General features: G+C 43.6%; 1 protein-coding gene across 1 annotated transcript; it reads right to left on the bottom strand.

The window, feature by feature from the left end:
• Window positions 1–79: 79 nt before the first annotated feature.
• gtf2ird1 (GTF2I repeat domain containing 1) lies at window positions 80–22,643 on the bottom strand (the record flags this gene model as incomplete). The annotated part of the gene is given in 22 exon segments (XM_053441401.1): window positions 80–127; window positions 227–255; window positions 955–1,222; window positions 1,383–1,448; window positions 1,818–1,879; window positions 1,968–2,151; window positions 3,066–3,146; window positions 4,002–4,055; window positions 5,808–5,951; window positions 6,803–6,883; window positions 7,124–7,167; window positions 8,011–8,137; window positions 8,660–8,685; window positions 10,205–10,388; window positions 11,050–11,133; window positions 11,658–11,753; window positions 12,363–12,679; window positions 14,025–14,208; window positions 14,302–14,478; window positions 16,309–16,450; window positions 16,813–16,933; window positions 22,321–22,643. Coding segments are annotated over 21 exon segments (2,515 nt in total), but the record flags the coding sequence as incomplete, so codon positions are not given.
• Window positions 22,644–23,306: the final 663 nt, after the last annotated feature.

Below are 23,306 nucleotides of genomic sequence, written 5' to 3'. Positions count from 1 at the left end.
GTGGAGAGTCATAATTCATAAGAACAATAACAACAACAACAACAGGAGAAACCCTGAGGCTGTGAAACCTTCTACTCACCGCTGATCGACGCGTAGGCCTTCTTCAGTAACGTGACTCGTCGAGGTGCTGAGGAAACATAACATATCAAATATCATAATGTTAGTTCTCTGACGTTATGGTGGATTCATAATCAGATTTACAGGAAATTTGATTCTGTTGCTGTACCTGGTTTTGGAATGAGTCCTTGAAAAGGTCTGAAAAGGAGAAAATGTTCAAAGAAGTTCAAAAGAGGAAAAAGAAATCAAACATTCCAGTTATGTTTTATAAAAAACATAATTTGCTTCAATAGTAAATATTGAATCCGGTTTGTTATGATGAAGAATGTTTCAGTTCTGAGATGAGTGTTCGTCCTTTTTCTACCAGAAACTACTCAATTAACTTTAGTGTAAAATTAGAGGATGAGCAAAGAAATGTAATTAAATTTTTCCTTGGATTTCTTAACTTAACCAAAGAATTTTAATATTTTAACATTTTCTGTATTTTGATGTTGAACAGATGCTAAAAAAGCTCAAACTAATGTCAGAGCCAAAGTTAATATTAAGCCTGTGTTGTTTATTCAGGTTGCAGATACTTGTTATTATACAAAAATAATGTGAAACAATCTACACACTTGATTAAACAAAATATACTAAAGACTTTTCAGTTTACACTTTCTCCTAAATGTGTATTTGTGACTTTTATCCTCTCTCAGAAGTTGTGTTTGTGCAGTTTCCTCTATTTCCTGACTTTTTATCGAAAAGATCAATTAATTGAAAAGTGCATCAACTTATTAATCCATGATAAAAGGAATCATAAGTTCCTCCTGAACATTCATGTGGTTCGGTGCAGTGCAGCAGGTTGATGGATAAAGTTTTGAGCTTTTTAAAGTTAATGTAGAGTCGTGTGTCTCCCACCTGGTGATGGTGAAGTTGATCTTGTCGGCCACCGCCAGGATCCTCTCCAGGTTCTGGGACCCGAAGGTGCAGGGCTTCCTGAAGGGGATGCCGGGGGGGAGCCCCTCGATGATGACCGAGTCCGGGTTGTTCTTGATCCTCTTGTAAGGCACTTGCACCGGGTACTTGATGCCCAGCGCCTCCCCGTACTTCCGGTTGAACAGATCCTGGACCTGCTCTCGCAGCGTGTTGGCCAGGTCGATCCTGGAGAGCTTGGACTCCAGGCACTCTGGAGACAGAGGACAACTTTCTAAATGTCCGCTGCCGCAGCGTCCTCCTGTAGAGCGTGCTGCAGTTACTGAGATTGCAAAGTGATAAACGGCAGCGCACTCGGCTCATTAAAGTTTGAACAGGACTCTTCCTCGTGTGATGAAGACGAGGGGACGTACCTGAGAAGCCCGGTCTCTTGGACGCAGCAGCGGAGTCGTCTGAAGCTGCGTCCTTCGTGTCCAGATCTTTGAAAAACAAAAACACTTGAAGGTTAAAAGTTTTGTTTTTTATCTCCTCTTTAAGATGAACAGAACAAAACAGATGTTTGTTCCAGTGACTGAGTTCTGTGGCAGATAGAAGCTGGAGAAACAGAAGCTGCAGGAAAATCACTGCAAGAGATTCATCTTCTTCTTCTAGAGAAATGATGTTAGAGATGATTTGACCACTAGATTTGGGGATTTCCTGCACACAGCTCTACTAATACACTACTATATTCCTTATACTATCTTCAGAACTTTAACTATCGCAGGGAAATTACTGCAAAGCTGAATATATATATATATATAAAGCTGTTTTCTGTATTTGTTCAAACTGACTCCTGAGCACGGACCAACCTGAGTCACACACGGGGATTGAAGGCATTTCTTGTTTCACTTGCTCCGTTAACAGCTCCGGCCTGAAGACACACAAACAGATTGTTAAGTGTTGATAATGAAAGTAAAAACAAAATCCACATGAATTAACAATGAACTCTTGACTCTCACCTCTTGATGACAAACTGGATCTGGCTGCTCGCCGACAGGATCTTGCGCAGCTTGGCGGCTCCGAAGCAGTTGGGCCTCCGGATGGAGATCCCCTCCGGCAGCCCGGTGACGTACAGGTCCTCCGGATACATCTGGAACCGGGAGTAGGGAACCTTGACTGGTTCAGGAAGCCCCAGAGCTTCAGCTGAGGGAGAGGAGAGAAGCAAGAGATGAAGATATTTAACTTGACTATGATGAGAAGGGACCTTTGACTACTTCGATCTAATTCCTCAATCTGTGAGTCTAAAGCTGCTTTTCTATTGGTCCTAAGACCCTGTGGTTCTAAGACCTCACTTACAACCACAAATATCAAACGACTCTGCCGTAGATGCAGGTTTTTATGGGCTGTGATCCAGAGTGATGCAAACGTGACGTGGAACATGATGCACCATGGGAAAAGCACAAAGGTGAACTCCTCCACCAGCAATGTGTTAGAAATGTTGATGTTAAAAAGGTCAAAGTGAACATTGACCCCAGATCTGAAAGGTTTCTCTCTGGAGGGCGTTCTTAAGACGACGTGTTCACATTGACCTTTGACCCTCAACATTATCCATCAGTTAATAATTGAAAGCCGCTCCTGAGATTTCGTGTTCACGAGAATTGGACAGAAACCTGGAAACATTAATTCCTGCAGAAACACTAACTGGTCTGTGACCTGATGTGGTTTCACACTCGTGCTCCAGCATCAATGTTCAACTGGTGATTCACGCTGAGGCTGAAAACTCCTCTGATGTGAAAGTGAGTTTAAACTTCCTCCTCCCCTCCTCCCCTCCTCCCCTCCTCCCCTCCTCCTTTCCGATTTGCCCGTCGCTCGACAGACTAATTCCAACATGTTAAATAATTTAAAAGGCTTAAATGTTGGATATTAATATTCAAACAGGCTTTAAAAGCTCGACCTTTTTAATCTGTGTGCGTCGGTGAAGTGTGTGAACATGTGCAGATCAAAGTCTTACTGAAACATGAACGGGCCCGACGCCACCTCCCCCCCTCCTGATGGTAAAGCTCCACCACCTCCCCCCTCCTGATGGTAAAGCTCCACCACCACCACTGGTAGCTTACCGTACTTCAGGCCGAAGAGGCTCTCCACTTGTCTCCGGAGCTGGAGAATCATTTCACCGATGTCCTCCACCAGACTCCCAGCTGAGAGTCAGAGGGAAACAGACACAACATTAACACCTTAAGCATCAGAGGAGAATCATTACAGGAGGGCAGCTCTGTCAGCGGGGGTGTCTTCACCCTCACACATTCCCACTGTCCCCTCGACAGCTCTATTTTGATAAATGCTCCCTGTCCTACGTTGACCCGGTGAAGACAAACCGGCCGAGCTGTGTATTTATCACCGGGGATCTTAACTAATGGAGGCGGGGGAGAATTGTACGAGTTCACCACCGGGGCGGAGAAACAGCTGGAAGTGATTATCGAGGTCGACGTGATTAAAAACCAAGAATCAACTCTACTGCACCTGAAGTCAAAGAAAACACGTTGACCATAAAACTGAGAATTATCATAACTGCATGATGATGTCACAGTGAACGCTCTCGAGCCGCTGCTGCTAAATATGAGAAGTTCAGAGAAACAGTTTTTATATGATGGGACGTCTAAGGGCTGCTGTCGAGGAGCCAGGGCCACAGCTGGAGGAGAGGGATGTGCAGCTGTTGGGTTTTACTCCAGACTGGAACCTCTGGAACTTTCCTCGTGTTTCACAAATGAAGAAACACAGCAGGAGGTTGTTTGGGGTCAGACTCGTTCACAACAAGAGGGAAAATGTCTGGAACATTCAGGCGAAGGTCGGAGCGTGACGTAGAAATTCGGTTTTTGTTTGTCGCACATCGACACCTGCTGTTTTCTCACACGGACTCACTCAGACATTTTTTAGACGAGTTCCAGAAAATGTCCAGAGTTCAGTTCATGTCTGAAAGCAGCTAATGTTATACACAGAGATAAAACACTTAATTCCTTGGTGGTTTGATGAAATGTGTGTTTCTTCCACTCTACCTTCAGAGGATCTTCTGACGCTCTGGGAGGCCGCGCCCGGTGAAAGAGCCTCAGCTGCAAGAAGCAAGAAAAACATGAGCAGCTGCTTTTTAAAACATTTCTACGACAGATAATTCAAAGATGAGATGTCGTTAATGACTTGATGGTTTAATATTAAACTGAGCTGAAGGAAATTACTTTTATTTAAATATCCTTCATTGTGAGTGAAGTGTGTTGAAAGTGAGGTTTGGTTCCACTTTGATTAAAACAGCAGAAACAACATTTATTCATAAAAACAATTTGTCCAGTTGGAAACAGGACAAGAACAAATTAACAAGCAACATTAATACGTTTACTTCAGTAAACAGCTGCAGTAAAACTATCATCCAGCCTCTTTCAGTGTAATTGATTAATGAACATCCTGTATAATATAATTATTATTTTACAAAAGCTGTTTGAAGGATTTTTATGCAATTGCAAGATTGACAAAAGATGTCAAAGTTTAAAAATTGTTTATTTTTAGTCTAATGCTTAATTATACAAAAGTTTCATATGATTAACTGCATTAAACTCAATTTGGTAAAACCCAAGATCATCTGTAATATACTGCAAGAATCTAACATTATTGTATATATATATATATTATTATTATATATCCAGTACAGTTACAACTCAGGCTTCACACACTTTGACACTTTATTAACTAAACCTCACTTCTGCTGAGTCGCCTTGTTTCACTGGAGCAGAGTTTTAATTAAAAAGTGTCAGAACCTGCGACAGCCAATAAAACAACCATGTGACGTTCGCTGCTCTTACCTCCAGTGTCTTTCCTTCAGGGTCATTGTGAAAGAAAAGAAAACTTGAAACACGGAACAATCAAATAAAATAAAACAAAACAAAACAAAACGCCTCTTGAAAGAACTGCTCGCTACGACCAGGATCACTTTGAGTAGACAGCTCCCGCTCTGCAGCTTCGGTGTGACACCACCATCAGGTGTTAGAAATAGATGCACATCTTTTCTGCATTGTTTATTCTGTTCTTATTCTTCTTTATATCCTGATAAGTCTGTTAAAGGCTCATATGAGACGATTCTTCTTGTTCAATCGATGAATCGGTCGGCCTCTGGGGTTAACGAGCTCGGTACGAGGAAGTTCCCTTTAATCACAATTTGTCAAATGAGCGGTTGGAAGAGAGCGGCGTCTGCTCAAAGGTTCCTGGTCACCTGACTCTAAAAGGGGGAGGGGCTTCGGTCTACAGGCGGGTCAGTGTTAGGTGAAGCCGGGGACTGTTCGACAGGAATCTTTGTTTTTCTAACACACTAACTTCCCGGGGGCAGAACTAGAGGATGATATCACTCAGACTCTGGAGACGAGCACAGTGCATCAGTTTGGATAAATGTCTCTGATGAGACGTTAGCAAGAGAAACTCAGTTTATTATGATAAAGAGAGAGAGGGGACTATCGACAGCTGATGCACGGTGCCCTTCACAGGTGAGAGGGTTTACAAGGGAGGAGGGAGGAGCTACAGTGGGTCAGAGTTGGGTAAGTGGGATTTTGTAGGACTGGGGTTGTGTCTATTAGGGACTGGGTTGGGGGGGGGGGGTTTGGTCGGTGGGGAAGTGGGAACGTGGAAGATAAAGTATCTGAGAAAAGTGGTTTCATACGTGCTGCAGCTTATCTAGCGGCCTGCAGGGGGCCAGAGTGTGGTGAGGGGTCAGTGGTGGACGCCGGGGCGGCACAGAGAGCTGGCATTCCGGGGGTTGGGGGGGGCTGCGGTGAGAAGGATGTAGATGAAATGGAGGTGGGGGCCGACTCGGCTGACGTTACCTGTGTGATTCTCTGGCGGGTGATGGGGAGCCACGGGAGCAGGGGGGGCCGGCTGAGTGGAGGGCGAGGCTGTGGCTGGACGAGCTGCCGCCGACACAGGCTCGGCCACGGGCTCGCTGGGCTCCTCCCCACTCGTACCAGCATCTGGAGGAACAGTGGGTTGTTGGTTTTTATTTAATTCCCCTTGGAGATGAATATAAATCAATCTAACAATGAAATAATCTGCAGAACTGCTTAGAACCCCTTTTGTAGGGGTGTAATTCCTCCCACTCGCCACAAGGGACAACAATGAGTCCATTCCAGATATGCACATCACAATGAAAACAGTGTTGTTTAAAAATAAGTGTTTACAACCAGTGTATTTATACTTTTGATGGATCAAATCAAATGAAGTTATATTTTTTTCTCCCAAATTCACGATTCACCTCAATAATCTGAACAAGGTGCAACTTCCTCTGTAATTAACTGTCGACGAGGGTGAGGAAAAACTGATAATAACACTTTTAACATGTAAACAGCTCAGTAAAAACAAGTTCACGTCCACTTCCCTAAACATTGTTTGTTTGCATCCAAATGCAATAAAACAATACTATAAGTTTTATTCCCATCCTGACTAACTCCATAAAAAAACAATCTGTGCATCAGGTATTGCTGCTGTCAGAAAACGTTCAAATTTAACAGCAAAGCCCAAACTGTCTTCTCTGTGGCATCGATCTCACATTGTTGATTAATAAGAGCAGATGTTGTGCAGTGTTCAGATGTTACAGATCCGACAGTGAAGCTGGAGAAGAGGCAGCAGCCGACGCTCTCAGAGTAAAACCACATCGTGAAGCTGCTGCTGACATGTGAAGACAGACGGTAGCTTCTATATTCTGACTCTGTTTCACAAACACGGGATATATCAGCGATAATCTATGAAAAAAAACCACCTCTGCTTTGGCTTGAAGAAGTGAAGTAGCTCGGAGTGAAGGGCTGCTGAGTGTGCGCTGACTTACCTGGCACTGTAACTTGAATGATTTCCCCATCTGGAGGCTCCGTTTTAATCCTTTTCAGAGGAATGCAATCTCCCGAAGGGCCTGTGGAGAGACAACAGTTCATTCTGCCTGAGCTCCCATCAGTCTGCGGCTTTGTGTTTTTTACGGCTGCGTTAAACAGATTTAAGTCGGCGACAGACTTGAGCTGAATGGACTGAGAACACACGGATTTTAAAAGATTTCCAAAGAGTGTTAACACGGCATTAAAAACGTTCATTTGTTCCCAGGGGGTTTAAATATTGTGTTACTCCAGACGGAGAGGAGTTTGTGTAGAGCACGTACCTGCTTCACCGTCCACCAGGGGACTCACACACGCACTCGTCGATCTGAGGAGGGGAATGAAACACATATTGGTGATTGACATTTAAGACATTTTTGTTATCTGGCAGGACATGGGTCAGAGATGGGAAACTGGTTATGGCAGCTGTGGCTCAGGAGGCAGAGCGGATCGACAACTAACTAGAGGGTTGTTGGTTTTATTTCACATCGACGTCTGTGATACCAGCGTGTGAGTGAGATAAAATAAACAGCGAGCGAGTGGACGTGTGGAAGTTCTTTTCTAACACGTGACGGATTCAAACACAAACTTCTCAGAATGAAAAAGATGAAGATATCGACTTTTAAAAATAGGTTTGAGAGCCTGTCCCGTCTCCTGCTGTTCCACCGAGACGTCAGCCCTCCCCCTGAATGTTCTGAACTTTTTCCTGTTGTAAAGAACGGGTACGACTGAAATAAGCTCCGGGTAAATTCTTTATAAGTGAAAGGAATGTCCAGACACAATTTTAAGGACATTTTTATGTCTGAAAACCGTAATAAATCTGCCAAAGTGCTTTAAACAGACGCTCTGTGTGAATATGAGTATGAATAGATGAATGTCGACGTGTCATGTGGATGTACTATAAAGCTACAGGCCTATTACATATGGATATTAAGAAGAAGATGCACTAAAATGAGGCCAAATTAAATGATATGATATTTAAATGACTCTTATAAAAGCCTGTGTCACGGCTGCAATGCAAATTCAAAGTTATGCAGAGCAGCATATTTAAACTGTTGAACTCACTCCACACTACGAGTGAGGTAGGTTATAAATACGATATCACTTGGCTGCATGCCCCCGTCTCATATTCTCAGTTTCATAAACAGTGTGGTGGACTCCTGCGTCTGACCTGCTGCTGAGGGGGTTGCTGAGCAGCTCTGCTCCGGAGGGGGGGATGCTCAGATTGTCGGGGAAGCCGTCCTCAGGTGCGGAGCCCAGGTCGTGCTTCCCCTCCTCCCTCGCCATCTTTCCAGCAGCTTGAACAAACAAGACGGGGGAGAAGAAGATGAGCAAACGCTGCCTCCCATTGGATTAGAAACATCGGGGGAGTTTAAATAAAGACTCGACGGGCCAGTTTCCCTGTTTGACAGTTACTGTAATTAAACCTAAAGATACTGAGAAATATGGTTCAACTAGAAGCCCGGGGTTAGGGCTGCATTCCACACAAGAGCACACATGGAAGCCAAACCTCCCTCTGAAAACAAAGATCACTTTTCATTTCCATAGAATTCAGACTTTACCTCAGTAGCTCTGTCAGTGATCTTTGAGGGTTTAAAGTAATTTGTATAAACAGGGTTTCAACAAGTTATATTTAATACTTTCTAAGACCATGATAAATGACAATTTAAGACGTATGACTAGAACAACAGACATGAATGAATATTTTAGTCACAGAATTACTTAAGGCCCTGATTTGAAATTCATACATTTCTGAATCACAGTTCAGAGCCGTGAGAAAATGGCTTTAAAACAAAAAAGTAAATGAATCAGTCTCTTACCAGTGAAAATCCTTTCATCAAACATTCTGCAATATAAAGAAAAAGTGGGTCATTAGTCACCGAGTTCAAAAAGCGTTCAAGCTCCAGGGGCGGAAAAAAAACAACCCATGATGCAAAGCTCCACACGAGGAGGAACATGTCGTTAACAGCTCGTTACACACGTGCTCTTTAAACAATCAGCTAATTGAGTCTCTCCTTTTGTTTCCACTGAATCCTTCTAAAAATAACCGTGTGTAGAGATTCGCTCCTGGACGGATTCTCCAGACTTCTGGCACGTTGTCCCGCTGTTAACGTGATTCATAAGTCCTGGTTATTTACATCTATTTGTAAAAAGAATTTTTTTTATGGCAGCGTAACCTCTGAATCTTCCAGCTGCACGTTTATAATTTATTTAATATCTCAATAAAGCAAGATGACCTAGTTAATGATTTTTCAACAGCTGCTTTCATTGTTTCTATCATCACTGGTGAGGCAAAACCATAGAGTGTAAATAAAGATGGACGACACATAACACTGATGTTCAAGTGTATAGTTTCTGATAAGTTTGGGTTTAATAACTTATTTGATGATATACAAACGAGGTGAAACATCATGATTGACAGCTGAAACTGACTGGTGATTGGTTTAGGATGTGTATCAGCAGGACTTTGCTACTGTGGCTCCGCCCCTGATTGCTGCTGCACAGACTCCAAATGTGCAAGATGGCGGATTTCATATCAGGCGTATTGTGGCGTCCCCTCAGGATAGTGGAGGGGGGGGGGGGGAGTGGAGAATGTAAAGCAACAGAAACGCGCTGTGTGGATGCACGGCACTAACATGAGCATTATTATGAATATCCAATCAGAGACCGGAGACCATTAGAACTAACGATCAGTGTGTTTAAAAACACGATGGAGAGAACATCAGGGCCTGCATCTGGAGCGTCCCTCACTGACAATGGGAGTGTGATGTAATTCTGAATTAATCACATTTTCCATCTTTCCTAATTGTATTAACGCTAATGAGCCGCCTGCAGGATTCGTTAAAAAGATGTGTTATCTCAAACAAGGCATGGTGGCTCGTTTAAATTAGCTTAAACAAATGGAGGGGGGGGGGGGGGGGGGGGGGGGAGCGGCCGTTAGAAGGGCGCGCCGGCAGGGGAGTCGTTTGGGACACGGGTGGAGACGGGTGGAGGCGGGTGGAGACGGTTTAGCGGTCGGCGGGATGTCAGCGTGCGAGAGGAAGCAGACGTTTAGGAGACAGATGGTATCGGCCTGCTCCGCTTCTTATTAAACCCCCCCCCCCCCGCAAATAAAAGTGGCTGCTGCAGTCTGGCGGAGTGGCGCCGGATCACGACCTCCACTCGGGGACTGAATTAAACTTGATTAGACTTTCATGAACGTGTGCATCGACGTGTTCCCCCTGGAAATATAAATCACAAACGCCGCGATGCTACGGACGCATCCCGGAGAGTTACGTCTGCCTGGAAGGGGAAATCATGCTCCGGCAACGTTTAGAAAAAAGTCTATTCCTGTCTCTGTAATTGAGCTCTTAAATCATCTTCACCGTTTGACAATGAAGCGGATTCCGTGGCGCTCGTCCAGGATGCGTTTGAGCTTGGGGACTCCGTAGGTGCAGGGTCTCTTGAAGGGGATCTGGTCGGGGATGCCGATGATTTCCACGGCACCGGGGTCGCAGGCTATTTTGCGGTAGGGGACAGGCACCATGTGATCAAGACCCAGGGCCTCAGCTGCAGGGGGGGGGGGGGGGGACAGGAAGAAAAGAGGTATTATAGAAACACAGTTGTGATGCTGTTGGTAGAAAAGAGTTAATTAAAGTATAAATACACAGCAGTATCTTTGGAATACTTTCAAATCAGCAGCAAAACAATGGAAATATTTCAAAACATTAAAGGAAACTTATTCCGCTTTGACATTAACCATTGGTTTGTGAGCTGCGGATTTGAAACCTCAAGTTTGACATTTTGTTAGTTTTATGAAATCAGATGTAACCATATTTGCAGGATTGGGCAGGGGGGGGGGGGGGTGGAGCCTGAATTGAGGATGCTGCACGCCCACTAATGAGGAAAGTGACGTGTTCTTGAACATTGGAGCATGTGAACCTTTTGAATTAAGTAAATTATGATTATCAATCTAAATATGAGCAGAGCATGTCTCCTTTAACTTTTCTTTCTTCTTCCTCAGACATTCATCTTTTAGAATTGAACAGTTCACTGTGATTACAGATGTGCGTCTCGTGTGTATCACTGAGGAGAAGATCATCAAACTGAAGCAGTGACCCCAATCCATCAACATCCATAGACACGCACAGAATCATCCACTCGAGGAGGCAAAGTAACGTTCAAAATCTTTTCCCCCTAACAGCAGAATGCACGGAGCTGCTTCTCTCACCGTATCGACTGTTGAACAGAATCTGAACACATTCTCTCAGCGTGTTGATGTCTTCAGTTTCCCGAATGAACGAGTCCCATTTTTCTGCAGGAGAGGGACGAGTGAAACAAAACATCTTTTATGTAAAAAAAAAAGGAGCATTAACATTTAAATGAGCTTTATTCCAGTGCGGCGCTAAAAAGATCTGGAAATTAATCGTCTCCATCTTCTCAATGTCAACTCGGGAGTGAGTGCAATCTTCTTAAAGGATTACGGTTGACATCTTAGTAGCTCAGCCCTTAATGGTGAAGGGTTAGTAACGTTCAGCCGGGGTTCAGTAAACAAGGCGCGGCTACTGTGCGAGTCTATAAAATCCAAGCAGAACGAGGAAAAACACACGAAGAAGATATTAAACAAAACCCTCAGATTCCTTTGTAGAAGGATTTAAAGTTTTAAAGTGCTTTGAAATTGAAATGACAGACACAGGAAGTTATTAGTTTGCATTGTATTCTTAAAACACATCTCTGTAGCTATGTGTGTGTCTGGTGTTCACACTACTGGGTCACAGCTACTCGCTAATACTGTATTTGCTCTAACTTCAATCTTTCAGGTCATAGGTTCAGACTAACCTGATTTCTCATGCACGATAGAGAAGAGCAGCCTCTTGGAGATGTGGACACCGGGAGGACTCTGGCCTTGATCACCAGGTAGTCGAGTTGTCTCATCTGAAAGTTGAAAGCGAATCTCTGTTGAGTTATTCATATATTCACTTCAACCTCATTTCACAGAGAAATCCTCTCATTCAGTAAATTGTTTCTCCAGCTTTTAGAATTACTTCACTTAAGTAGTTAATTAACTGGAAAAGATGGAAAACTACCACAGTATAGAACTGGGTGTGTTTATCTACATTATAGAGGTTTAGTATTCTCCTCGAGAATTTCAATCACAGGTAAGTGAGTGTTGGTCGTTGGTAGTTGAATGATTCCTTCAGGGACACGAGTATAAGAGGGAAATGTGCAATAATAAAAAAGCTGCTCTGAATGAAATAATTTGTACTAAAACAATCTGACTTCAACCCAACGACTGAAACTGTCTCACTGGAGGCTCGGGATGAGATGGACTCTAAACACAGACTGTTCTTCTTACTGTTAAGAGTTTAACAGATAAAATCTCATTTTATATGAGAAAAAGCTCAAAGTCAAGATCTGTCTGTTTCCAACTGTTTCAAGTGTTCACTGGGAACATCACTGGTGTGAATGGGAAATACCCAGGGAGCCTCATGACCACGTTCCATTGTTGGAACCGTCCCTCCGATCCGCACACGCACACCTCACCGTTGTTAGAGCCGTCCTTGGAACATGTCTTGTCCGTCCCCGCTGTCCAGTTGGCCAGTCGGTCCTTGCCCAGGTTGAGGAGGGACAGGGGTTTGAAGTCCAGCTTGCTGTCTGGGTGGGGTTTGGAGGACATGGGCATGCCGTACAGGAAGTCCGACAGGACAGAGTTGCTGGAAGTGGCGGGACTTGATGACGGGGCTACTGGGGCGGGGGTCTTCCCCACACCGTGGCTGCTTGGCGTCACGGTGGCGGCGGTGGAAGTGTTGTGATTGACATCGGTGCTGGACTTGGCTTCTCGAGACAAATCTTCTGCCGGCCTGAGCACGAGAAGAAGAAATCAGGATCAAGACAAAAATAGATTCTGCCTCTAGGTTCCACTCGATCCTAATCTGAATGTTTGATGCGTTTGAAAGGTTAAAGACATCACAGCTTGACATCAAGCTTCTTGTTTGCCAACTGCAATCACCTGCCAGGCTTCTCCTGGCTTACGCTGCATCTGCTGCGGCAGAAGAAACTCTAACTGTAATTTAAGATGGACGACATGTCTCCACTTCTTTTAAATCTGGGTAGACTCCTGATCCATTACCAGTTGATGAGTCAGCCTATTTCTCCTGCAGCTGAGTCATGTTGAAACCAACGTGTCAGAAGAGGGAAGCACAACATGCTCCAAATGGAGACAAGAGATAATACTACTGTGGTTGCTTTTACCCTGTTCCCTGTCAAACCTGCATCCTGCACGACACAGAGAAATTATTTCAGCTGCACTTTGACTCCAAGATGCAAAAACACAAAATATTTGTTTCTATTTACACTGAAATGCAAAGAGGTTCAATCATAACGTCACGTTGGAAAAGGTGCAGCGTCTCGACTGATCAAATAAAGAAGAAGACGTTTCCATCATTGACGATCAGAGTCGATAAAAGTAAGTTGACCAAGGAGGTAATGCCAATTGTATTAATTCACATAAACAAAAGCAAGATGTTACTGGGTGTTAGTGGGTTTGTGACCAGTGGAAAACAGGCTTCATGTTTTGGTTCTAAACACAAGTTCACAACATCCTCTTCAGCTTGCTCTCATTGGCAGATTCTGCACAATTGCCCATGCGCTGTTCCTCAACATGAGTTTCCCTGATTCTGATGTTTCTTATTTAATATTTAAACTAAACATTTCTATTATTACATATAATTAACATCCTTTTTGTTACTTGTGTGGCCGCTGTTGACTAAAAACACACAGATCTGATTCTTGTCCACCATCTGTCAATAATCCTGTTAAACATTGCCTCTGTTGTTATGAAGGAAAGATGTTCTGGAGAGACGGACATGAAACCTGAGAGAGTGTTTTATTTACAGCTGAATTAAAAACCCTGTTTAACCCGGACTAAAACACTTCAGTCTGTCCTCTTCCATTAAACCACAGAGGACGAGGAGGCAGCGATGTGCTTCCAGCCAAACACAAGTACGAGTCTCTGGAAAACATTAGAGGCTAAACCCAAAAGGCCAAACATCTTCTTTTTATTCGTTCTTGTGCAGCGGTCAGATGTGAAACATCTGCTTTCATAATCCGATACAAGTGTTCAGACAGAAGCCAGCTCTCCAGACACAGCAGGACATTGTTCAGAGCACAGGAACCGACAGCAGACGCTCGGCTTCACGGACTCACCGTTTTACCGTGAACTGGATCCGGTGGCTCTGCTCCAGAATCTTCATCAGAGTCTTGATGTCGTACTCCGACGGCTTCTTCAGCGTGACTCCTTCAGGCAGACCGTGGGCCACCACAGAGCCGGGGTCCTTCTGGATCCACTCATAAGGCACTGGGACCAGGCTGCTCTTTCCCACAGCTTCACCTGCACATTGCACGAGGCAGAATTACTCCCAGCCTCAGGGATGTTATGAGTAAGAGAGAAAAGGAAATCAGAGAGTGTTTGGTTCTTCCTTACTGTAAAGCACGGTGAAGACTTCCTCCACCATCTTCCTCAGAACAAAGATGTTGGACTGGGCGTCTGATGGAGCTCTCGGTTTCCCGTGTTCACCGTCTTTACTCAGTTTGCTGAGCTCGGCGTCCTGGTCTTTGGTTTGGACATTCGCTGTGGTCAAACTCTGCAGACATGGCGCCCCTGGAGACAAAAATGCAAAGTCACGTTTAAGTTTTCAGACGTGGAAAATTGTGTTTTTCAAGGATTTTCTTCCACACGTGAAGAAAGCAGCGGGAGGTTGTTTGTGTCAGACACGTTCACAACAACAGAGACGTGTTTGAAACATCCAGACGACGGGGGGGGGAGCAGCAGGAGGCCGGACATGACATTTCAAAACCGCTGTGGAAATTACAGTCGCTGCTACTTCTTTGAGAATTTCGGATTAACGGCAAAAGCTCTCATATCTCATCGTCTTTCCAAGTTGACATCTTCGTCTTCCCCCTTTTCTTTTTTTTTTTACATGTGTGGCTCATCTTCTTCATCCTGAGACATTTGTATTATTCCAGTTAGTGGGAAAGTTCCAGAAAACACCCGCAACTGACTTGTGTATTTGCAATGCACAGAGCAGCCTGCGCCTTTACTTTGAAGGTTCCACAGAAACAAGATGATTGAGAGACTTATTCTTTAAAGTAATCAATGTGTCACCGTTTGAAAAATAGCCCCATGTAAAATTAATGACTTGTTTGTCTTTAATCTGTCTTTAATAAAATGAATGGCTTGTTTGGAAGGTGTCTGGATAAATGTGGGAGCGTCTCCAACAATCGGTGATTAAGTAGGAGACATAAAGACACTTAGTTCAAATCGTCCTCGTTTGTTACGCTTGAAGGACGCAGGAAAACAAAAGGTTTTATTTCCATTCTTCACAAAAACAAAAAGCAAGGTGGAGTTGCTGTTGCCTGTGAACTAATTTCTCCTTTCATTAAACTGTGTAATGGGAGGTCAGAGCCTTTTTAAACTGGTGGTGGTGGTGGAGGGGGATGTTATTTGCTGTTTTACCCGAAGCGTCAAGGTTGACAGGTGAGGCAATTTATTCAAAATGTTCATCACCACTATATTTTGATTTTTGTGTAAGAATTGGGAAATTGTTATTGTTATGACATGGAGAGCTCCTTAAGTTCTTTACTTCTATTTATGGATGACCTTCACATGCAGTGCGAAGTGCGGTAACGATGGGGGATGGCGCAGCGGGGGGGTTTCCCTCACCTGCCTGCGGGAGATTGTTGTTTGCATGATCCTGTTCAAATCGATCTAAAATAAAAACCATAATAGTTACAACATGTTTTAATTTTGCTACAGAAAGCTGTGGTGTTTAAAATAACTAATGGGTTGTTTAGAAATGTTTTTATCGTGTTTCTATATTCAGAAATATTTTAGGTCAATCTGTTTTATGTGTTTATTTCGCTAAATTTGATGAACAAACATGTCAGAATTGTGTATTTATTTAATTTATAAACAGTTTCAGCACTTTTATCATTTAATATGGTTTATTGACGAGCTGAGGTTTAGAGATTTTAAAGAGTTTAAAGAATAACAAGAGTTTTAACCCTAAAAAGAAGAAGCTGCCACATTAAATTAAACTTGTCTGCTCCAAACCGAGTCTCTGGCTCGAGTCTTAAGAATTGATCTGGGAGTAATTTTGCAAACTCAACACATGAAATAGCCTCAAAATAAGAAGAGACAGGAAGATTTGTTGATATATAGTTTTATCTGATAAGGAGCAGAATGTGTGAAACTGCCATGGTTTATTGATTCAATCGTTTTATCTCGAAGAAATCGGATTTCAGGCACAACTGCGAGCTGCTGTTATTGAAGCCTTTTGGTTGAATGTGATCACTGACTGCTAAATCCTGCCGGGACACGCCTGACACGAGTGCATTTCATGTAAGTGTCTGGCATCTGTCTCTGTAATGAGACGGATCAATGCTCTGTCAGGAATGAATCGTGGAAATCACCGTTCGGAGCGGAACTTACGGCAGAACTTGTAGAAGTCTGTTTGGATTTCCCTCCTGGAGTTGAGGAACACTCGGCCCTTTTCCGTGCCCACTGCGATCACGCTGTCCTCGTGCACGGTGACACACGCCACCTCGGCGTTGAGCTTAGACATCGCCATGCACTTGAGAAACAAGAACGCAGGATTAATCTACTCAGATATAATTAAAGACAAAAAACTCTGAGGAAGACGAGTGCGACTCGAGAGTTCATTAAGTAAATTGATTACGGGAAGATCTGCTTTCTGACTCCTGGCAGAGATGCTTCATTCTGCTCTCAGTTATGATCCCACAGTTCCACATATCATCAGTTTCAAGTGCACCGTGACATAAACAAGAACATATTCAGATTCTGAAAAAGCAAAGCAGCTGATTATCAAGATGTTTTATGGTTTGATTTTCACTGATTTGCAAGGAGCAGTTCATCAAGGTGACAGCACAGAGGAGGAGAGGCAGAGTGAGCGGACGCTGTGCGAGGCGGACGTACCACTGAGTCCAGGGCAGACACCAGGCTGGTGAGGATCTCCTGTCGGGCCGACACCGGCGGCTCGCCCCGGGCGCTCGCCCTGATGCTGTCGCATGCCAGCTTCCTCATCTGAGCCATGCCTCTGCAGGGGACAGATGAACACAGTTAAGGCAGATGACCACGGTGCGGTGCAGACAAAACCCTGCGTGTGTTAGATTCATGGATTCATGTACACACACACATTCAAAGCAGCGACTTCTGATATCATTTGTTTTGAGTTTAGAGAAATGGAATCTTGCATTCTGTGCATGCATCTGATACTAGAGGCTCCTCCCTCACCTTGCATGCTCATTTCATTCAGTCTTCAATTAATTCTAGATTAACGATTTTTTACTAATTAGCTTGAAACACAAAGTAGAGTTGAGGATCATTAGTTTGCAGGTACGCTGCTCATACAAATAGATTTTTAACCTGATGATGGCTGTAGAGAGGATTAAGGGGATCACCATAAGTTATTGAAATTCATCCTGAGGGGGATCATGAATGTTTTAAACCAAATGTCATGAAATTCCATCCAAAACATTGTAGAGAACTTTTAACACAAAACCAGACGTCAGGTGGAACAAGTTTAAATAAAATGTTTGTGTTCTTCTTACTGATAAGTTTGGTTTTATTTAGTTATTTGACGCTTTATAAACCTGGTGAAACATCTGGATTGACAACTGACCTCAACCACATGGCTTCACTACTACACAGACTCCCAGTGACTCTCCAGAACTGGTAAGATTCATCCTCTGGGGACCTTGCATATCATATTCACATCCCTCCCATCCAATGAAAGCAGAGCAGCAGCAGCAGGACCTCCCTTTGGCCACACCACCAGCATGACCAACAGCCGAGTCTATCAGAAATTTAACAACTTCTGGTTTGCCTCAAGTTGTCAACTGGGGCTAATCAGAGCGCTCACATGATATCACATGAAACCCATTTATACTTCAGCCTGTTCAGGACACGTGGAGCAGCTGGAAGAACAGGTCATAAGATAGGTGCTTGACTTTCCACCACCGCTGCAGGTACAGATCTAGAGAATGTAAATAAAAAGCAAACAAGGCCAAACAGACAGGAAATGCTAATGGAAATTAAAAAAAATAAAAAAAACTGCTCGGCTAAAGCCAGGCACTATGTTCTCATGGCAACTGAAACCCCCGTCTCCTTGGAAACTAATCTCGGGGCATTTGAACAATGCAGCTCCGGCCTTTAATCTCTCCAGACACTGGGAACCATTATACTGGCCTGTGGCAAAACCCAGGCCACTGACTCAATAGAGAGAGGACAGAGAGAGACAGACAGAGAGGGGGGGGGGGTGTGTGGTGGGGTTCAGCTGCACCAGTCTGAACGTGCCAAGTCTATTGGCCGTCTAAATCTGCTTCCCCTGAGGCCACAGCAAACATCAGCCCCCCTCCTCCTCCCCCCCACTCCTCCACAACCCCTTCTAAATTATTACGGCCTCAAAATAGATGGCCTGTTTCCCTCACATATTTTAAAGAGGAAAAGGAAGTAGCGAGGAGGAGGAGAGCGGTTGGGATAAGCGCAGGCTCAAGGATAACGCCGTGTCAACTGCTTTGTGAGGAGGAAGCTCCAGAGTATAATGTCAAAGCCGCTGTGGTGGTGAATATTTAACCGTTTCTGTGTGGAGCAAGATTAATAAATAAATAAACGACACAAAAGTGGCTGTTATTTGCACATGTTCCTGAAGTTTGAGTCAGTTGCTCTGGACTTTTCCATGAAGCCCCAAAGTAAAGACACACACTTAGAAAGACAAGATCAAGAGCTGTTAAGGATAAAGGGCCGATGCTGCTGTCAATGAGCTGTAAACACAAACACTGAGCGTTCCACAAACAACATGTCCTGCTTCCTGTGAGATTTAACCAGACGCCAACCCCTCGTCTGAATGTTCTCCACATTTTCCTGTTGTTGTGAACACGTCTGACCCGGACACTCTCCTGCTGCCTCTTCACGTGTGGAAGGAAAACTCAGGGAAATGTCCAGACTTAATTTTTTCTGGAGAGTTTCCAGAGTTCAGGTCTGATAACAACTTAATTCTCCGATGCCAAAAAAAAGTCGGGCAGCAAACCTTGTTATCAGGTGTCGTAAAACATCTTTAACATCTCGGACTTTGCCCTTTCAACTCGGGCTTCAGGAAAGAGCTGCTCAAAAATAACACAATCACAAACAATCTGCAGAGTGTCGTTTGAAGCTAACCTTTAAAATGTATTTAATTTTGCTCAGAAGTCACTCAAGGTGACTGGGGACGTTTAAATGTTGACATAAAAGACAGGAGCTGTCAATACCGGACATGTTTTTTTTTTTAAAGGTCAAACTGTGACCACATTTTGTAATTCTTCACATCAAGTTTTTAAACCTGAAATCTTAATTTGATTATAAATAAGTCATAAATCCCTGACTTGTCATATTCAAAGCTGCTGGGTCGTCCGTCAGGGTGCGACGTGGGACACCTGTCACTCACAAATCTGTGTTCTAGGTTGAGACACGTTTCTGTCTCGGCTGCAGACAGGATGCGTCTCTCAGGTGTGTAAATAGTTGTGTAGATGTAATAAAGTTGGAACACACACAAAGTCATCATTACAAATATACATGGGCTCCAAAGGGTTGTGGCCAATCAGACGTCTGCACAGGTTGAAGTTGAGTGAAACTAAAACCAGGTGAGGTCGTGATCTTCAGGTAACGTAATTGGCTTCGCTCTGTTTGACTTTAACCACGTGATATAAATGATCGTTTCATCTCTCAGGAGGAATGTTTGTTTGTGCAGATTCCTGTTTGGTGAACGCAGAGACCGTGTGGGTTGAAGCGTTACACATTCCTGTCAATGATTTCCACACTGCACCACACAGGTAGTCGCAACAAGCCAAGGAACGTCACGGCTATTTTTAAAGAAAGCTTAAAACATTCAGCGCAGCTTGTTGGGCCTCGAGGACACACGTCTTTCTTTTTGACTGCTTGGACGTGTTGCTGGAGACAGCGCGCTGCATTTTCCATTTGGATTCAGCCAGGAAAAGCCACGGGAAACATGTTTATATGTCCGTGTTGTTTACGAGGCTGTTAGTGCCTGGGTTATTTTTTCTAAGTGCCACACAACTGGCTTTAATGGGCACTGGGCCGTGGGGGCTCTGATGATGTAGGTGCAGCTTGTCCTGCCATGACCAGAGCAACAAATCTACTGGATGGACCAGTGAGATGTCACTGGAAGTGCTGTTCCTCCAGGCCCATTAGGTTTAACTGTGGTAGATAAGGGAGCATACCTGTGTGAGTACACAGAGCCCGGAGACAAACGTTTTGTGCTAAACTCTTACTAAACCGTGGTTTTCCTTCTTCCTCCTGGAACACACGCAATGTGCATCAGTCTGGTAAATAAACACAGGAGAGTGGTTTCAGTGGTTTGAAACCAACACACCTGTAACCACTCACAGTAAGTCAGGTGTGGGGGCCCTTAGTTTAGTGTACATCATGAGCAAATACTCTCATATTAACATCACATATGTCAGTCATAAAAAAATCTAGTAATAAATCTGTACATGTATGAACTAATCTGTGTTTTTTTTGTTTTGTTCCCTGTGTGTACTGGTCTGTATTTGATTTGCACTGTACTCGTAAGAACTGTTTTTCAAAACTGGCGTCATAAAATCCACTAAGGTCACTAGACATGTTTACATGGACAACAATATTACAAAATTAACCCGAAGACAACAAATATCTGAATAAGACACTGACATGTAAACAGCATTTTCTGATGACCTGAATAAAGTCATACTTTGAATAAGCAAAGACACATTATGGTGAATGTGGGTAATCTGGGACATTGGGTAGTAATCTAGTCAACAGGACTTTTCATGTATAGCATGGATATCATGGGGGTGATGTCATAGAAGGGGGCGGGGTAAGTGTCAATCACAAGCCCCCCCCCCCTTTGGAATGACATTACAAGGTCGATGTTGCACGATTCTGTTAAGGATATAAATCTGTCATAAACTAGAAAATGGTCCTAAATGTTGTCAGATTATGTTTGTGATGTATTCAAGCAAATGTTGAGATTGTGTTTTATTTTTATTTAGTTGTCTCACTTTATTAAATCTGATTGATAATGTGTGACATCATGTTTTGGCTGATCTGGGAAAGTCATTTAAATTGTTACTTAGATTTTGAGAAGTTATCTATAAATAAAGATGTTATAAATTAAATAAAGTTGTTATAACATTTGTAATTGTTGCTTTATGACCTGTCTTGTTCTAATTGTTCGCCCTTGTGAAGCACTTTGAAACTTAAGAGTTTGAAAAGTGCTGTATAAAGTTATTATAAATTAAATAAAGTTATTATAACAGTTGTGATTCCTTCATGTTTGCTGTAGTCTTTCTTTCATGACCTGTGCTGTTTCACTTTGACCTCACTTTTGACCTTAGATTTTTTTTAAAGAGTCTCTGTGTAAATTAAGTTATCATCATAATAGATCTGTCCCTTCAGAGGGAATCGAACCCATGTGGACTTTCTGGGTCTTGTGGATTCAATCTGCTCGTGAAGTTTGATTCCACTCAGCTGGTTTGTGTTCTTTTAAAAAACTCGTCCTGTTCTCCAGCACAAACCCAGACAGCTGAGAGCACACACACACACACACACACACACACACACACACACACACACACACACACACACACACACACACACACACACACAACACACACACACACACACACACACACACACACACACACACACACACACACACACACACACACACACACACACACACACACACACACACACACACACACAAACTTTATCTCTTCCATCAAGGCTCCTTTACGAGAAACGCTGCCCCTGTGCTGCTCTGATAACACACGTAGCATTAGCACGGTGCTTTCCAGCTAATTGTTTACAACCCGTTATAACACTGTTGTTGTGTTGATCAGCTCCGCCACGCTGTTCGGGTTGTGTTGTCACATATCCCTGTTGTTTCGTCCACTTTCAACGTGTGTCGCTTCTCCCGGTCGCTGGCACAAAGCTAGCTGGCTATTGTTGTCCTAGCCGTTAACCCCGTCGCGATGTATGGGGGAATAAATTAGCCATCAAGCGGACGCTGTGTCCAGATAATAACCACCGGGCTAACAGCGCTCTCCCCCCGGCCACACTCCGGAGTCCCTCCCGGTGGATGAGCACCGCGAGCTAACAATCCCCATCCCCGGTGTTAGTCACCTTAAATTAGGCTAATAACCCGCTGGCTAATTAGCTGTCACATTACGCTAGCTAACTAGCCTCGTTAGCTGCGCTGCGAGAGCTAGCTTAGCATTAGCACTTTTTTCCCCTTTCATCTCCTCCCCCGGTGCAGAAACCAGGTTATAATCTGTAATTCGCGAACCGAGCCGAGGGCGAGACGCGACCCACGCGCGAAATAAACACACACACACGCACACAGACACACAACACGCCCGACATGGAAACACGCGAAGGAAATCTCACCTCAATTAGCGATTAAATAGCCTTGTTGCCGTCGCCAATCCCGGAATAGGTTTATTCCCCCTGTTTTAATCCATCACCCGCGATTCCCACGACGTGTCCGCTAAAACCTCGTAATCCTCCACATCTGGACGGCGGGCTGGGACCGCGTGTGCGCGTGCGAGCTGTGTTTTTACCCCCAGTTTGTGTGTCTTTTGCCCCTTTAACGGCGCTCGGTCCCTGTCCCCCTCTCTTTGTTCTGTAATCCAGTAAAATTGAAACTCATTCGCCTCCTGCTAATCCCAGCCCAACTCAACGACAGACTCGATTGGCTGCGATGCGCTCGCGGGATTAACCTCTGGATAAGAGGAGATCAGGGGGGGTGGGGGGGGACGTGCACGATTAGAAAATATAGATTATGCGTTTACTTATTTAGTTTGGTAATGTTGGTAAATCACCGGGAGACACTTTGCTGCAACTTCCACACCCACACTTTGTTTCTATGATAAATCCCTCAGTTCTCAGTTCTGCATGAAAAGACCCAAACACATTGTTATTATTATCATGTGGAATGAAACTGTTCATTATTTTAAGGATTAAAAACTCCAATTAGATGTTATAATGTGATTAAATTGTATAAAGGTCTACATCATGTGATCCAGATTGAAATACTCCACATGTCGTAACTCAATTGTTGCTTAGTATCGCAGTAATTACACAAGCACTGTGTGTAATAATACTTTTTTACATGTTCCATGTTGTAAACGTAGTAATAGTACATGGACACCTGATGTCCACTTGGCTGCAACTTCCACACTCTGAGTTTTACTTTAATAATAAATACCTCAGTTTTAAATGAAGTTTTTTTTAATGTTATACACTACTACTACTACTACTACTAATAATAATAATAATAATAATAATAATAATGATTTTATACAAGACCATTTATGAAATAAAGCACTTTAATAATAAATACCTCAGTTTTAAATGAAGTTTTTTTTTAATGT

The sequence above is a fragment of the Pleuronectes platessa genome, chromosome 15 (genome assembly GCF_947347685.1).
Source record: "Pleuronectes platessa chromosome 15, fPlePla1.1, whole genome shotgun sequence".
NCBI lineage: Eukaryota > Metazoa > Chordata > Actinopteri > Pleuronectiformes > Pleuronectidae > Pleuronectes > Pleuronectes platessa.
The sequence above is the reverse complement of the archived record's forward strand: the minus strand, read 5'-3'. Positions and strand labels throughout refer to the sequence as shown.